The 18,237-nt window shown below is 40.0% G+C and overlaps 1 protein-coding gene across 1 annotated transcript in view; it reads left to right on the top strand.

Annotated features, from left to right (window-relative positions):
• The first annotated feature begins 4,044 nt into the window (after positions 1–4,044).
• Positions 4,045–18,237, top strand: part of IRAG2 (inositol 1,4,5-triphosphate receptor associated 2) — a 40,544-nt gene continuing 26,351 nt past the window's right edge. The window contains exons 1-15 of the mRNA XM_052788785.1: positions 4,045–4,643; positions 5,410–5,520; positions 6,272–6,452; positions 6,673–6,749; positions 6,829–6,907; positions 7,884–8,042; positions 9,195–9,312; positions 10,712–10,762; positions 11,920–11,997; positions 12,544–12,600; positions 15,443–15,502; positions 15,613–15,677; positions 15,759–15,855; positions 17,467–17,580; positions 17,930–18,031. Of these exons, the coding sequence (XP_052644745.1) occupies positions 4,049–4,643; positions 5,410–5,520; positions 6,272–6,452; positions 6,673–6,749; positions 6,829–6,907; positions 7,884–8,042; positions 9,195–9,312; positions 10,712–10,762; positions 11,920–11,997; positions 12,544–12,600; positions 15,443–15,502; positions 15,613–15,677; positions 15,759–15,855; positions 17,467–17,580; positions 17,930–18,031 (1,944 nt within the window). The 5' untranslated portion in view covers positions 4,045–4,048. The remainder of the gene's footprint in view (positions 4,644–5,409; positions 5,521–6,271; positions 6,453–6,672; positions 6,750–6,828; positions 6,908–7,883; positions 8,043–9,194; positions 9,313–10,711; positions 10,763–11,919; positions 11,998–12,543; positions 12,601–15,442; positions 15,503–15,612; positions 15,678–15,758; positions 15,856–17,466; positions 17,581–17,929; positions 18,032–18,237) is intronic.

Genomic DNA, 18,237 nt, shown 5'->3' with positions numbered 1-18,237 from the left:
CATCACCTGGAAGAACCTCCCTGAGCAGAGGTCAATTGTTCCTGTCAAGATATGAAAAAATAGGGGTGCTGTTTTAATGTGGGAGGTTTTCTCTTCAAACCAGTAAGTTAAAAATCTTCCCATACACATAAATCTCTCAAAGATAAAAGAGATCCTCACCTAGATTGGTTTGATCTCAGAATTGTTACCTTTGTATTATTATCAGCTTTACTCCTGGAAGAAAGTGTCTAGTCAGAAACACCCATCTGCTAATCAAACCAGAACGGATTGCATCAGCTCTGTGGTCTTTGGTAAGGCTGCTGGATGTCAGTGCCAAGTTTTCACTTTTATTTAACAGTTTTCCCACAAAACAGGGAACAGCAACGTCAGCTCACTTCCACATTTGGGGTTTTAATCACAAAGCACCTGTGAGAGCACTTCTTACTTCTTTTCTAGGGGTGCCCAAATAGCCTGTAGTAGATTGGGAGGTGTCATTTCTCCAGGTGTTTGGAGAAGTCTGATCGGTTGTGCAGTTAGTAGGTACTGGGCAGGCAGTAGTATTCCCTCAACAACATTATTCTATTTCCAGTTATTTGTACAGCATATACGTAAAGATCCACACTGTAAAAATGCAAATCTCGTTTGAGAATTTAATACTAAAGAGCAGACTTGGTTAACAGTCCTGATGACAAAACTCTTTTTTTTTGCTCACAGAGCCAAGTGCAGTGCAGACAGTAACAGAGAGTCTTTAATACACCATCAGCCCAAGAGACTTCAACACTTGCCTTCCTTTAAAAAGTGGTAAGAGCCATGAAATTTATACAGTTTCTGGATTCTCTGCTCTGTCACAGGAGAAAGTAGGAGAGATCTGCTCCTGTCTGAAATTTTGCAGTAGGTGAGAAAAGTAAGAAGAACTGCTAATAGAAGTGAGAAACATCCCAGATACCTGAGTTGCGACAGAGCAGTAAACTAGATCATTATTTTCCTCACTGTTTACAAGTAAGGGGAGGATAGCAGGGAGACTTCAGCATGCATTGAAATTCCAGGCAATTCATTTAACAGCTGCAGAGGAGATGCAAGAGAAAAAAGTAGAAGGGCTAGGAAGCTGGAGACCAATGCTTGATTTGCACCTCCTTGCAGTTCATTGTCCCTCTCAGCCTGAGAGCTGAGTGGCAAGCAGCAACAGGTGTACCTTGTAAAGCTGATTTTCTAACAAATGAGCCTTCCGCTAATTTGAGTACCAAAGTTCACACAGCTAGTCTTCCTCAGAGAAACAGCTAAAATAGCTTTTGTTATCCTGTGCTATCTCTACCAGAGAGGAATAGAAGGTATTTTTCCATATGCTAGTGTAAGTATAAGGTCTTGGACTGTTTGGTTTTTTTTTAATGAGGAATTACAAGCAATATTTAAAAACACATTGTAGATAAAAAGACTAATATTATTTCATGGAGGGTTACTTATATCTGCTTGAAGGCTCTTGTGCACTTAGAGAACTTACTTAAATCTAACTGCAATGTTTTTAAGCTTTCTTTTAAAAGGTAGTCTGTATCTCTAATATAGGAGACTGCTTCAACTTCTTGGCATTTACTTTTAAGGAGTAAATCTTTTAAATCAGCCATAACAATAAAAAGCAGTCTCTTTAAAATTATTCTGAGAGTCTTACTATTGTTTTGGGGTGGGGTGGGGGTTAAGTATTCCTGTGGCTAAGGACATGTTCATTAAGGTAAATGTAACTACTTACAGAAATCATGGTAAAAAAATAAACCTGGAGATCTTTCCTCTACATATGTAAAACCAAGCCTCTGGCATGCAGGAAGCTTGTAATAAATCAATTTAAGTAAAACATTGAGTATTTATGTCTATTGTAGTCTGGATTAATAGACACGTGATTTTCCTCTTTGCTTCGCAAGATTATACAAGTGGCAACTCTTGTGTTAAATGCTAGTGGAGCATATTGCTGTCTGAGAAAAGAACTATTTTTTCTGTCTAAAAAAAAAAGCGGGGAGCTAACTTCTTGGGGAGGTTGCTTCATTTTGTTTCCTGATGCACAGTTTGAGTAAAATGACACAGTTCAGTGAAGTCTATATCCTTCTGTGGGCAAATTGGTATTTGTACTATACAGGGGGAAATCCCTTCAGGGTCAAGGAGTCTGGTGTTCTGCCCCTGAGGGCAACCATGTCAGTCCCCCTCACACCCCACCCCACCCCCCCCCACCTCGTGAGCTCTAGTTATGAAGTTGCTGTTTAGTTTTCCTCTCTGTCTACCCCTTACAGAAGTCTGGTCTGTGATGGTGCTATTCTGATAGACTGGCTAAGAGTAAAACCCAGTCTTGGAGGATCTGAGGATGGTTGTTGCTGGTCATGTAGGTTATGCGGTTAACATACACAGGACTCTTCACTGCTTCCCTGCTTCTTACTTTAAAGCAAGTGTTGTGTTTCGCATGTGTTTTGGTTTTTGTTTTTTAACACTGTATATAATCTCGTGGAGAGAAGCAATACAGTGTTTTCAGAGCTGAGGAGCTGAAAGTGGTAAGAGTGGTGGAAGGCAGGTAGGTAGCTGCACTATTGGGTGTAAAATATCACTTAAAAACTGATACTTGGGAGCTTGAGCTAGCTTTATTGGTACTTTTTTTTTTTTTAATAGTATATCTCTTATAGTGATCTAGATGTCATAGATAACTTCCAATAGTATTGCTTGTTTCCCTCCTGTTTCCAATGACAAAGATTCAGTCAAGTTGCTGACACCTGTCACAGAGTTCTGTTCAAGTCCAGCCGTATTCACTGGGTTACACTGGCTGGTGGATGGCCTTTCTCAGTGGTGATGTATCAGCAGATGCTCTTTTTGGGGGTGAGAAGCTGTGAGTGAAGTCCACAGTGGGACAGTGATGGATGAAATCTCCCAACTACTCAGTTCAGAGAAGGTGGCTGCAAATTGTAGGGTGGAGATGGGCATCTCACTTGAAATGTGGCTTTATCCCTGCAAAATGCACCTCCCATGTCTTCGTCACACACACATATGCTTATCTTATTGGAAATATCTTTTTAAATATTGCCTGTACAATAGGTAATAAAAATGTAGTAGTGAAGCACCTCTGTAGGGTATGTTTCTTAGGTAATTCCCTGTGTGGTAGCGTGACAGCTGTAGTTGTGGCTAATTAGTAAAAGAGAGAACTGGGATTTGGGTTTTTTGTTCTTCTAGGCTCACTGAAATGCTGAAAGTCTTGTTGCTCTTGCTTTTCCTGTCTCCCCACACCCTACAACCCAGTACCTGCAAAGAGCAAATCCAGAAAGACAGCCTAATGTCTTCCTGAAAGTAAACTTCGTTTAAGTCTTGGCTTCTGAAACCTGTCACAAGATGGATTCTAGAAAGCTGCAGGCTCGGTATACTTCACCTGACTTGAGTAGTCGTGGCTGCAGGGTTTGATTGGGATGCCATGTAAAGAGATCAGAAACTGATAATGTTTATAGCTGTAGGAGATACTTTCAGTAAATAGCTGGACATTTGTTGCTGTTAGAGCTGAGCAAAAAGCCATGGAACTAGGGAAGGAAGTACGTGCTACAGATGTGATCAGAGGTAATAGTTACAATAGTTGTGTGAGGTTTTTGTTTCTTTTTAATGAACACTTCTTATATAAAAAAGAAATACCCAATTTGGGATAAGTTGGTCTGAGTAATATTGCTTCATGCTTCCTTTAATCTAAAAAAGATAGTCAGCTGCTAGGTTGCAGGGAGTTCTTCAGGTTTTATTTTTGTTTCTCCCCCCTCTCTGACATGGTTATTGTATTTAAGAATAAGCAGTGAGATTTCAGAAAGTATGTGTTTCTTTCTTCCCCACCTTTTCCAAATCTACATCACTTCTAGTTCCTTGGAGAACTAAACATAATGATTGAAGGTTTCTGTCACAGCTGGTATGTGGACTAAGGATTTTCCAGCCACTTGATACCAAAGCTCCAAGTTGTCTCTGAATGGAAAAATTGGTGCAAAGAATATGTATGTGTATGTTGATCATCCTGACTCTTGTATCTTGTCCCTCTTCTTTCCAGATACTTTGCAAGAGAGGGGAATTGATAATGTCTTCAGAACACGGAGCTAACAAGCGGCATCACAACCCAGTGGACAGTATATGCAGGAAGATCAAATCTATCCAAATGATGGACCAAGTTTCTAACCCTGCTTTGCAGATACCGAAATTTCAGTCCCGGAACTTTGACAGTCCACAGTGCAGTATCAAAAAAAATCTAGAAGAAATACTGAAGAAAAGAACTTTTAGAAGTCGTGATAGTACTGGTCCACACTTAACCAGTCCCATCAGTGACAGTGTTTCCTCCACAGATTTGCAGCTGCTGTCACCTTGTCTCAGGTGTATCTCTGACTCCTGTTCTCCAAATGTTGCCTATTCGGTCATTAAAAGTGAAGAGAGATCCAGCAACTCATGGATGCCAGTATGCCCCATGGAGAGCTGTTCTCCATCCTACTTCAGATCCAGAGAGGCTAATACCCAGAACAAACTGCGAGTTTTATCAAACATTGAATCTAAAGATGTGCCTCATGAACAGAAGTATCTTACGTCAAGTCCAAATTTATGTTTCTTCACATCTGATAAAAAGTCAGAAAGTGCAGTGATCCAATCTCCTGTGCCAAAGAGATTATCTTTGAGTGAAAGAGGTAAAAATCCTGGGGAAAAAAAAAAAACTCCCAATCCAAAATCCTAGACATCTGAATGTTCAGCCTACATAGGTGACATTTATTTACTACTTAAACTAGTACCAATACATTTTAGAATCACTCAAATCACTGCAAAAAGAGCTGAGTAAAGTATTAATATTTTTAGAGAAAATCTAAGGTGAATGTGAAAAGTGATGAAGTACTGAGTGAAGCAAAAGCTTTTTCAAATTTGCTAATTCCTTTTTGTGGATAAGAGATTTGGCTATTAATTTAATATAAAAAGATATATAAGTTTGGGTGTGGCTTTTTGTGCTTGGGGTTTTTTTAAGGATTGTTTTCTTAATAACTTAATCTGACCATGATGACTTCTCTACAGTATATCTGGAGGTGGAGGGAAGAAATAGCTGGACTCTTAAAACGTTCCATTTTATGTGTTTACTTCATGCAAAATAATAGCCAGAGTGGCCAAAAATGCATGTGTAGAAGTAGATGCATAAGCCGGTTCCCAACTCAGAGGCTCCAGCTATGAACAGTTCCCGGTTTTATTTGACAGTAAAAGCTCTGTTTTTATTGGCAGGGGAGGAGGGACCTGGTTGGTTGGTTTTGGCTTTTTAATAATCTTAAATGGCACTTTTTTTTTTTTTTAAGCTGTGGTATGCTATGTGTGCTCATGCTGTTACAAACATAATATTTTAGTTAGAAACTATGGTGCATAAAGTTAATAGGAGCAAATAAAGATGCGCAATAACAAACTTATTCTTCATAGGATGGAAGCAGTCCCTGGGGTACAAAGCTGACAACATGTATGATGTGAGCTTGATCTGTGAAGAAGACCTGCTGACCACTATCTTCTGTGCATGTGACATAGAGCATACAGGTTTGCCAGTGGCTTTTCACTGCTCCGTTTCATTCTCCTCTCAACAGATTTTTCAAGGCTGCGATTGCATTACGATTCCTGAAACGTGCCAATCTGTGGTATGCTTAGACTGACTAGCTCCCTTAGCTAGGTGGCTGTATGTGTGGCAGATGCAGAATAAATGTCTGTGCCTCTTTTGCACGGTGCCTGTCTCCTCCCTCCTCCTTCCCCTTCTCCACACACCGCCCCCCCCCTGCTGATCTTTGCTATATTTTACTGCAGAGGAAGTAGAGGAGCAATATGCTTCTAGCAGTCAACCTTATTGGAAATGACTGTTTATTTCTTCTAGGCTTTTTCCTGTTAGAAAAGAGAACTTTGGGAAGCTTCAGAGCAAGAGATAATTCCTCTGAGCTTCACCTCAAACATGACTAGAAGTGGTAAAGAAAGGAGTCGTCTAGTCACAGGGTTTGCCCAATTTGATGAGAGACCTGAAAGCAGTAGCATAGCAAACATCAAGTCTGTTCTTCTTAAACTGAAGTCCACAAAACTAGTAAACTGGACTTCCACACTTCTGTATTAGAAAAACCAAACAAAAGCTCTAAACTATTCCTTTCCAGGTTGCACTAGAACTGCAGGGATCAGTTGTTTGTCTACAGCTCATGAGATCTTTGAATACACACTAGTGCAGATCAGTAGCATGCCCTTTTACAGCTTTTTATAATGGCTTGCCAGATTTCAGAGTCTGTCGCATGGACACCTGTATCTATTTTAGGAAAAGTAGCAGTTTCCAAGATAGTTGATTATTTGAGACATACAACTAGTCGAGGATCGGACGATAGTGGTCTTGAAGAGCTGTGCAACATGCTTGACCCAGATCAGAAGGATGTCTCCATGGACCTGGAAACATATCATGCCATCATGAAAGAGTGGATTGAAGACTGTAAGAGGAAATGGTAATAACTTTTTATCAATCTATCTTATAAAAGCTTCTGTGAAAACAGGAGAGTAGAAAGTTCTCCTGTGGCTTGCGTCTTCTGTACTCTGGAACAAAGATGGTGTTAGGACACCATGACCATAGTGTGGATTTTGGCTGCAAGCTTTTAAATGTTACAAAGTTGGTAAGCAATCCAGTGTCATGCTGACTTTGTGACTCTTGATGCTTCCTTGTTTCAGGGAAGATGGTGCCACGAAGGAACCAACAGCAAGCATGGAAGACCTGGAATTTAAAGTGCATAAAAACACCTCTGAAGGTGCAGACCATTTTATTCTGTTTTTATTCAGGAAAACTCCACTTTCTTACTCTCTAACCAAAAACCTCACCTCTTTCAGCCAAAAAGATGCATGTCTGGATGAACATTACATCAGGAAGCTTGGAGGCCTATGGTGGTGATGTGTCTAAAGGAGATATGTAAGTCCATTTAAGCAATTCTTTCTCAGAATTTAGTACTCCTGGCTTTGAATTACTTGAGAGCAGTTTCTAGAACCACTGTTTCAGAAAACTATCTCGGCAGAGTTTCTAACGCTGACCTCGGTCTGCACTAGCTTTTGATGTCATCACATTCTTTCTCACAGCTTCTGTTCAGACTTAAAAACACACTAGTAATTTTTCCCGCTGCTACCTTGGTCCTTCTGTGTCCATTTGCCTTTTTAATTCCCTTTGGTCAGAGTTGTGCCGTGTGTTTCTTTTCCTTTTTAAACTGGTTCCTTCCCTCCCCCCAAGTTCTTAAGTGTATGACAATAGAAGACATTATCTCCTGAAAATCTTGTCCTTGGTTTCATTTAGGTTTTTTTTATTTTTTTTTTATAGTCATGACTGACTTGGAGTCTGTTAATAGCAAAGCACTATTCTTTGAAAATTCTTAAGATTTTTGACTGCATAAAATGCAAAAGTTAACAAACTTCAGATCTGCTTTCTGAAGCTTCCGTATTGTTTCTCAGGATCTCAAAAGGGTGATCCTTGTTCAAGTTTCAGTTGAAAGCAAAAGTGGGGAATGGCTTAGCAGAAAAGAAAGGATCCAGAAACTGTAGAGTTAATACAAAAGTATTAGTGGTGGCCTAAGGAGTGATTAGCAAAGACTTAAGATGCTGTCATGCAGACATCCAGGTGTGGCACTTGTCTGGTGGCATACTTCAATTGCAGGGAGCATTAAAAAAAGGGCTTAAAAACAAAACAGTTCCTGGTGTCTGTAGAATTAGAGAACTGGTCTGAAGATGATCTGATATCTCTGTGCAGAGCAAATGACTGTACACTGCAGCATTACAAGTCCTCTGTGGGCTCTCCTCTCACCTCTCTAATAAGTACAGCACAGTATCAGGATTTTTAAAAAGTCTAAATTGGATCAAATCACCTTTCTTAATCTTTCCTGGTTTTGTTACTGGAATAGGGAGACTTCTGACTTGATAACCTGTGTTGCGGACCTGCAGTACAACAACCAGAAGCTTCAGGAAGAGAACAACAAGCTGAAGCTCACACTGGAAGCTGTGGATGAGACCAACAATAAGCTATTGGCAGATAATGACGATCTACGTCAACAAATAAAAAGGTGGGAGACCCTGGTAGCACCAGATCTACAGTGTAATGGCCATGGGCAGACCTATCTTCTTCCAAGTGGTCCAGCCTTGCTTTATGCTTTTAGCTTCATTGGTGCTTCATGACAGCAACTTTCTTAATGTAGTTATCTGTAAGGTTTAACCTTCTTGCCAGATTGTTCTGCTCTGTACCTCCTGGACTTTATAAAGTCAGTCATTCATCTTATAGCCTGGCTCTTGCAGCATGAGGTGCTGCGGGTGCACACAGGCAAAATCTTAGGGTAAAGCGGCAAAAAAAAAAAAGCCAAAGCTTAATATTACCCATAGAACAGCCAAGCACTGGAAGGCTTCTAATCCTAGAACATACACTTGCTGCCAAGTACAGGGGAAATGAGCACACAAGAGTTATTTTGCTAGTCCCTTGAGGAACTAAAGTGAGTTGTCTCACCAGCTTAGTATTCCTGCAGCCTGGGGACCATTAATGCCACAAGTACAAGCCTATTTTTACAGTAATTTTGTAATGCTCATCTGACCTAATTAATTCAAATGTGATATAGTTATGTCAACTGCCAAACCACTCCAAGTGTCTTCTGGGGAGATTAAGGCAAGAGTCCTGCAGCATAGCTGGCATGGGATGCGTGCCCTCATGTGGGACCATGTGCTCTGGAGTGGTCTGCAGCCCAGAGCTAGCCAGGAAAAGAGCCTTGCCCCATTGGTTAAATAAATATTGTTTGGGGTATCAGATCAGGATAAGAAACTGATGCAGAGCTTATTCTTGAAAACTGAACTGAAATGGTTTCCGTAACTGCTAACAATCAAGTATTGTAAGGATGAATTTATGTACTCGGGTAACCTGATGTATTTGACTGTAACAAGCTAGATTGTTAGGTGGATACAAACAAAAGCATGCTCTCTTGGATGTCACATTTGCCTGGGGTTGCATCCCTTTACTGTGAGAGCAGAGGAATAGAGGGTAAGTCCATGAGCCTTTACTTACTGCACAGAAATGATGGGTTTAAACTTTATTGTTGCTCTTCTGTTAAGTATCTGTGCCAAAGAATAAGTCCCTAGTGGCTTCTAAAAATACTGTTCTTGGTATTTCAAGCCTATCTAATGACCAACAGTAACTCACTACAGTTTCTCTGGATTTAATTCTCCCCATGCAGCATCCAGCATTCTGTGCTGAAAGCCAAATCACTGGAAGAAGATCTAGAAGAAGCAAAAAACAACCTGAACCTGTCAGAAGAGAAGAGACAGCAGATTCTCTGCCAGAATAAACAGCTAGTAGGTGCTCTTATTTCTTAGCTTACCTTATACAGCATCACATACCTTGCTGTAACAGTGGCATGACCCCTCAGACTATAAAAATCAGCTGTATGACCTTCTCTGTACTAGTAGGTACGGAGGCTTTTTGAGGATGTTTGAAATGTGATTTATTAGCGTTATGAAAACACTGTGAAGTTTTTGCATGGAAGTTTCTTTAAACTATTGTCAGTTACAATGAAGAAAACAATTAAAAGGGCCAATCTTGCATATAATTATGCTAAAGAACAGCTTGCATGCTGCCATCATTGAGCCCTGTCTATTTTGAAGTTGGTGATGTTCTGCCAGAAATTCACACGACTTTTCTAGAACCAGCAGTGACAGGAGACTCGGTTCAGATGTCCACACAAAAGCCGTTTTCCAAAACACCCCTAGGTTATTGTCAATGTCCGTATGGATGGGCAGATATGACAAAGGCCTATCAGAAACCTGTCTGTTATGGACTGACAGCTGGAAGCTTGGCCTGTCTCGGGGCGTGAGCTCCCTGCATGAGAGCATCTGAATTGCACCCCAGGTGTCTGAGTAGCAAAGCCTGTGTGACTGTAAGTGGTGTAAAGCAGCCTGGTAACAAGGCTGATGTGGCTGCAGCTTTAGCAGGTGTTGCCAGACACCAGAGCGTAGGCTCTCTGGAGAACATGTGTTTGCATTGCTGCTATGCATGTTTTTCACCCTACAGTGGCATCTCTGTGTCTTGCTGTGTGGGTGTAGCTGTAAATTGGTGTTCCATAGCTCTGTGCACTGCTGATGGTTGGTATTTGGAAATCAAAAAAAGTCTTCCATGCCGAGCAAGAACACAAGATTTTTTGGTGCTATCCTGCTGCAGTGTGTATAATTCACCTTGTGAGAAGGAGGTGGGGTGGGAGAGAGAAATACTATTAGAAGTTTTGTAGTTGTTCTTCTAAGTCCGTTACTTACTGTTCCCTGTGCTGTGGAGGCACTGAGTGGGATACTACTACCTTTCTTCATGTCTGATATGAAGAAAGTGTAGTGTGGCACATAGGCTTTCCAGATTTGGCTGAACTCAAGCATGAGCACAACTAGACTTGCTCACTCTGGCTTTGAATACCTCCTTCCTATCATCTAGTGGTCTGAGTTTTACTCTGATTTGAAATGCCTGTGTCAAACCTGCCAGTTAAAGTTCATGAGCTGGACCAGCCTCAGCACTCCCCTTTTTGCTGTGCTCTCAGAATTAAAGGAATGCAACACTATAGCTTCATAATCAGCCCTGAATGTGTTTGTGGTCTGTTGCTTTTTGGCTTAGTTTGGCTTTGAATGTTGAACTTGACACACTAAAACCAACTATTTTGGTTTTATCATCTTTTTTTTTTTTTTTTTTTTTTCTTCAAATAAACCTGATCAGGAAAAAGAAAACCAGTCTCTCATCATCAAAATTACTTCTCTCCAGGAAGAGGTAAAATAAATCATGACTTTGCAAGTGTATGTTCTTGTCTAGCTAAAAGCTCACCATTAAGAAATGAAATGTTTGTCATACTTTGAAGCCTGACATGCTAATTAGGTTATCAAAATATCTTACATTTTACAAGGAAAACTTATCATGAAACTTTGTATCTTGAAGTTGCACTGTGCTTCAGACTTTCCATTTGCTGGGTAAGTAAGGATATGAGGTTGGGGAAGTATGGGGGACAGGGACAAACAGCTTTTTTCCCCCTGTTTTTCAAAGCTTTATAGACAAATTCCAAATATTTCTAGTTAACACAGCTATAAGATACTAACCCTATATTGAAACAATCTCCATCTAACACTTTTTCATATTCACTTCTGTTTCCCTCCTTTATGATCCAAAGGAGGAGCCCTGTATAGAGCTGTAACTGCAAAAAAAAAAAAAAAAAATGCAGTAGCTGGGGGCTTCACTCACAGATGAATCCATTGATACTGGCCAAGGACCTACAGGAGGCTTTTAGGGAATATATTGCTAATGGTGCTATATCTCTAGGCTCTCTTTTTTTCTGTTCAGAGGAGAGCTATTCATTCTCTACTTTCTTTTATTTATTTCATTAAAGTAAATATTTTATAAACCAGTTTTTATCAGGTGATAAAATGTTATATTTTATGAGTCTGTATTTTAGACTATTTAGGATGATATAGAGAAACAGGTTAAATCACACATAGTCATGAAAAGAAGAACCTCATGGATTCAGGAATCTATTACCTATTATGACAACATGGTAGTCATTGTTCTTTGCACATTTACCGTGCTCAAGATTAGTCTTTCCAAAAAGCTCATAAGTCCAAATAGCTATCAAACTGCATCTTTCAAAAAATAATTCTCATGCTGCAGGCCTGAAAGACTTCCTTTCGCTTTCTAGGTCTGATAGTGCTTATAAATCACATTCTGAGGTTTCCTCTTTTAACAGTGCTCTGGAGAAATGGGGGAAAGTAGCAGAAACGGTTTCAGTGGGACAAGCACGTACAATGTATGTGCAGAAATGCTGGTAGTGCTTTAGAGTAGGCAGTAGCTTGGGGGTGGAGATGTCATTTTGCCTACTTTCTTCAAGGAGAAGCTGTCAATCCATTCAGCTGTGCCTAAACACTCTGTATCTTGTTCAGAATATTAGGAATACCATGGACACTGATGGACTTCAGAAGAAGATTTTGGAGTTGTCTAAAAATGCAGCAGAGCTTCAAGTAAGCATTTCAACTCTAGGAGGAACAAAAAGACAGCCTATAGTTCACTCGGGTCTAGGGAGGGGCATTTCTACCTCTGGAAGGTAGACAGCCGTGAACCTGTCTGTATTAAAGAACTGCAGTGCAATCATAATTTGGACAGTGTGACAGCTCTGACTAAGAAAGTTGCTTGTCTGGAGGCTAAAAACTGGGCTAATATAAACAATCCACAGTTTCATTCTTTCTGCTAAGTTAAACTTCTAGGAAACCTTTTCCCCACTATTTGAGAAAATATATTAGAAAGTCGTGCTTTGGCTGATGTTGCTGAAACTATTAGCCTGGACAGACAAAAGGAAACAAAGGTGACTAAAAGCTGAGCATGCTTTCACTTTTAACTGTGTACAAGATTTGAACTTTGAAACACACCATGCGAGGTACTCAAGAATTTGTTTTTTCTAAGCAAGGAATGTTGATACCCTTTTTGATTTCCAAGAAGGACATAGGAACAGACTTGTATTATAGTGCATACTGATGACTGGAGTTATTTTTGATCTTTTCATTCTTTAGGTCCAAGCACATATCTATGAGAGCACTGTGGTGAATAAAGAGGCAAGCTTGATCCAGGTTAGTTGCTTTTACTTCATTACTGTCTTGACTGAAAATACTGACTATGGGATGATTTGTAAAAAAGCAAGGCAATAGTCTTGACTGTGGCACTTTTGTTTCTACTGTTCTCGCACTACAGAACCTGATCCTATAAATGGCTTCAAAGTAGGCGAGATCTACTTTAGGACCTGGTTATGAGTCAGCATAATTAAAGGTTTCAGGATTTTGCTTTTATTTTAAAAAAGAAAAAAACCCACAACCTATTAAAACAAAACAAATTTGCAAATTTCAGAAAAATGTACAGAAACTTCTGAAGGCTGCTTCCTTCAACAGTTGGTAAAAGAATGTGCCTGCGGAAGATCCTTCCCTTCATGTTTTTTTACTTAAATTGCTTAATTTTTGTGTCAAACTAGAAATGGTGATTCAGAGCCCAATGGAATAGCAAATTTGTCCTTTCTTGTTACTGAGGTGTAATTATCTAGGCTTTGCTGAAGATCATAATTTCTGATGTTGTCCTTAAACTAGAAAACAAAGACATAAGACTACATAAAGGTGTTGGCATTCTCTGGATTCATAAATTATGCAAATAGCCTTCTACGCTAATGGAGTTGCTATTTAGCAGAACGTGTTCTAAATCAGCTGATGAAATATTTGACTATTAGGCTGTCTGCAAAAATGAGTGCAGCTGAAGTCAAATAGTGACAAGAAAGAACCTAATGTCAGTGTTATCCAGCTGATAACTTTGTAGCTGTTTTTAATAGTTGGGTTGGGGGGGGGTGTTGTGATTTGGTTTGGTTTGGGGTTTTTTTGGTGGTTCTGGTTTTGATTTTTTTTTTTTTTTTTTTTTCCAGAAGCAGCTTAAGGGCACAAATGAATTAACTTCTGTTTTTTTAAATAGCTTTCACTTTCTCCTCCTTGAATGATTCAAAGCTTTTGTGGCCTCTGTAGTATCCTTTTATTTTAAAAGGGCTTTTTAGTATATTGACTAAATGGGAATTTTGAAAGCAGACTGCTAGATTGCATGTTCTTGTAGATAAAGGTGACTGGTTTGTATAATCTTGAAGAAACTGGTGTGGAAAACTGACTTTCCTTGTTGGCATTAGGATCTGTGGGATAAGGGTTTACCTGTAAGCTAAAAAAACCCTCTCATAGCTCTTTATGCAAAGATAGATCAGACAGGATTGATGGTGACTGAAAATTATTATGGCAACCTTTCTTTTCCAGGCCTGCAGAAGGTATATGAACATAGGAAACACTTTAAGTTTTTCCCCATTTAAAAAAAAAAACCCAAAAAAACCCCAAACAACAAAAAACCAACCCCCCCAAAAAAACCACACACACACACAAAAAAAAAAAAAAAACAAAACAAAAACCCCTCAAACCCAAAATACCCAACAACAACCTTCAGCACCATACATCAGTTGTCTCTGCCAAAGCTGGAAACCGGGTTCTGTAACCTCACTTTTCCTGCTTAGCTTTCTGTGTATTTGTCGTGGTTTAACCCCAGCCAGCAACTAAACACCACACAGCCGCTCACTCACACACCCCACCCCCACCCCCAGTGGGATGGGGGAGAGAATCGGAAGGAAAAAGGTAAAACTCATGGGTTGAGATAAGAACAGTTTAGTAGAACAGAAAGGAAGAAACTAATAATGATAATGATAACACTAATAAAATGACAACAGCAATAATGAAAGGATTGGAATGTACAAATGATGCACAGTGCAATTGCTCACCACCCGCCGACCGACACCCAGCCAGTCCCCGAGCGGCGATTCCCTGCCCCCAGTTCCTATACTAGATGGGACGTCCCATGGTATGGAATATCCCGTTGGCCACTTTGGGTCAGGTGCCCTGGCTGTGTCCTGTGCCAACTTCTTGTGCCCCTCCAGCTTTCTCGCTGGCTGGGCATGAGAAGCTGAAAAATCCTTGACATTAGTCTAAACACTACTGAGCAACAACTGAAAACATCAGTGTTATCAACATTCTTTGCATACTGAACTCAAAACATAGCACTGTACCAGCTACTAGGAAGACAGTTGACTCTATCCCAGCTGAAACCAGGACAGTATTTCATCTCTTGCAAAAACCTCAACTATTTTTAAAGATGAAGAGTAGGAAGAAGTCATACAAGGGGTGAGAGGACCAGAGCTCCTACTTGAAGTTCCTGTTTTCTCTAAGAAATGCTCTGCTTTTCTGTGCAGTGTCTTCTATTGTAATGGCATAACATGACTGAAGCCCATTGCTAGTTTGTGATGCTAAGCAAGCTACTACTTCTACTAACTCCTCAGTCTTACCATGACGGTTGATATGTTCTCTATCAGTCCTTCCGTTAGGCAGTGTTTAATCTGCAGAGCACTACACTCTATGCCTTTAATCACGAAAAGTAATGAGACTAAACTCAGAACACTGCAACTTGTTTTAAGGGTCAGTTGGGATTAAAACTCATGCCAGGCATAATATAGTCCAGGTTTTCAGCTAAAATTAGAGTGATTCTGTCTAGTTTAATCTGCTACTGCTAGTACAGAAACCAGGTAAGTAAGAAATTAAAACACAGCACCTGGAAAGAGTTTTTCTGTCTCCTCAGTTTCAGGAGTTACATAGAAAAGGTCTTCTGAGTGCTTTCTGTTAGCCAATATGCAAGGTAATTGACTATAGTCTTTTAAATTTGCAACTATTTTATACGTTACATAATTAGGTTGCTGCTCAAACCTAAATTGTACAGTTTACTGCTGTGATGTAGGATTGAGCATAATGTTATTTTGGTTACAAAGCATCATAGCCGTATTACAAATGCACTTCAATGTGCTAGTTGTCAGGTTGTGTACTTTAAAGGTTCTTTTCTCCACAATCTCTGCAGAAGGAGCAGGACATCAAAGAACTGAAGTTAACAATTGTGGAGTGTTCCTCAGTAATAGAGGTATGGGACCTGAGTTTAGTTTTTGACTATGTGAGGGGAAACCATGCATATACTATGCTTCCTCTGCCTGACAAACTAACACTCTAACCAGGTCTGATTATATGTTTTAGACTTTGCGAGCAGAAAAAAATAAGCTACTGGAGAACGTGCAACACATGCAGCAAGAGTTGATCTCGTGAGTATTGTGAACAAGTCCCGGGAAATGCAGTTCATCAAAAGTAAAAAAGGGCTGATTTTTTTTTTCTACCTCTTTCAGAAATGGGTTGAGTTTCCCATTGTGTAAATTCAACAGTAACATTCCTGAAAGGACGAATTCACTGCACTGTGAACTGGAACTTGCTCAGTCTTCTGAGGTATGAATCAAATCTTTATTGAATCTTATCCCAGTTGTCTTGCATCAGTGAAGGAAAAACAAAGCTCATTCCCTATAGGTCATTAGTAACCCTGGAACTTGAAGCCATTAGTCCTAGCACACAAGCATAGAATGTGACGGTTACAATATTGTCCCAAGTACATTGGAGAATGTCCAAGGAAAAGCAAACACTTGGAGATGTAAAAAATGAGACCTACAAAGTAAATCTGGAAGAGCTAGGGTCATGCATTTAGCTGGCAGAAGAACAGACTGATAGAAGAAAATATGAGTTTTCAAATATATAAAAGCTATTATGCTGAAGAATGTAATGGTCTGTTTTTTGTGACACAAACATTTTCAATTGCAGGAGGGGAGACTTCTTTTTCCTTGAAGTCTAATGTAGTGAAAAAGAAAATTAAGCATTAGAGTAAGCATCTTGATGAGGTTGTAGAGTCTTCATCTTATTTACTCTTTAGAAACTCTGATAAGCATCTGTCCGTAGATACCATTCCCTTGCCCCCCACCAAGTACAATGGAGACTGATCTTTAGAAGTCCTGTCCAGCTTTTTTTTTTTTTTTCTTCCCCCCCCCCGAGGTCTTTGCATAGTGACTCAGAAGAGGACAGGAGAGGCACCCTTCTGATGAGCCTGGCACAGGCTGACAGTCTTAGTACTGCAGTTGAGCCTGTTGGTTTGGAGCTGTAATGTCCCCCATGTCCTCTGCAGAACACCCGGCAGGTGGTTTGGTGACTTTTGGCAGCTACGCTTTTGATCAGACACACTTGACATAACACTGGAAGTTTTGTCTCTAATTTACTGTTCTCATAGCTTTCCAGCACTCCAATAGAGAACTACTGGAAAAAAACAATGTACATTATGGTTTTGGTTCAGATTTTTATCTGAGCTGTCCTGTGCCCACTTCCCTAAAGACATTCCATGGAGTCCAGCCTTCCTTACAGTGCTGTCTTCCCTTCAGATGAGAGCTGTGCAGCAGAGCTGATACCAAATATATGCTATTGCAGTGATTTTTTCTTGTAAAACTTCACTGTGCTGCTACCTGCTTTTGTATGTGGTACGTTTGAGCAGCAGTTGCAAAGAGTTAGCATTTGCAACAGAAAAAAAGAAAACTACTCACAGACTAAAACTACAGGCCCAGAAATGAGAGGTACACTTGGCTAGGCAGCTTCGTTTCAAAAGTAACATGTTGTCCCCTATTGCAGCTCCCCACAGATGCAGTGACTCACTGTGTTTATCTCAAATGCTGTAATGAGACACAATTCCACCAAATCATCTATAAAGCAAGTAAGGTCTCTGCTTATTCATCATTTGGTAAAGCCTCTTCTGAATAAAGATAACTAATTATTGACTTCCTCTTGCCTACTCCTGACATGAAAATTTACATTGGATCACTCGGCAGCTTGGCTGGCTTGCTTTTTTTAAATTCCCATGACATGATGGTTTTGAAAAGCTTTTACAAGCTTCAAGTTTCAGTAGCTCTGACCTTCTGGTAAATACGACGCAGGGATACTTCAGAAAAGTCTAAATGTCACTGATGCCGGTTTGTAATAAGGAGATGTCAAAATAAGCTAGCTGGCTCTTCCATCTCTTCAAAGATTACCAAGACTGAATGGATGTCCCTGGATGAAACACTGGACCGTGAAGTGCTGTTTTTACTTCAGGGACCTGAACATGTGGGAGAAAAATTTAAGACTATCATGCAAAACCTGGTCAGTGGCAGAGCTTATATGAATAAGGATGTGGTCTTCTATCAGCCTTTTAATTAGCATTTCTCAAAGCATTGATAATCAGATCATGTTTACGCCTTTTTAAAAAATAAGAATAGCTTCTTTGGGGATGGAGAGGGGGGCATAGTTGCTTTAACAATATCACTTGGCACCTACTCTAACACTGTAACTTATAACCTGGGTAATTCTGGGCAGGATTGTGTCAGACTAGCACTAGAAATGCCAGGGGTTTGGGGTTGAGGAGGGGGGCTGTTTGGTTTGTTTCGGGGTTTGTTTGTTTTGGTTTTTTGGTGGGTTTTTGGTTTGTTTTGTTGTTTGTTTTGTTTTTCAGCAAGACGAAGCCTCTGAAGCAGAGGAGCTTGTCATGACTTCTTTACGATGCATAAAAGATCCTGATGTGAACATGCAACAAGCTTGGGAAAGAAAACTTGTGGTAAGTAACTGTTTCTCTGAAGCTATTTTATGAAATAGTAGGGCTGTGCAAAAACTTAATGTATATTAATTACTTGAGATCACAGCAGTCAATTTGGAAGTCAGGGATGGCTGTATGGAGAGAAATACCTTTTGTAACTTTTTTTTTTTGAAGATGAAGGGGATGATTGCTTTTCACTTAAATGCTGTACTTTTCCTGACTTGTCT

The sequence above is a fragment of the Harpia harpyja genome, chromosome 6, assembly GCF_026419915.1.
Source record: "Harpia harpyja isolate bHarHar1 chromosome 6, bHarHar1 primary haplotype, whole genome shotgun sequence".
NCBI lineage: Eukaryota > Metazoa > Chordata > Aves > Accipitriformes > Accipitridae > Harpia > Harpia harpyja.
This window is presented reverse-complemented; position numbering and strand designations above follow the sequence as displayed.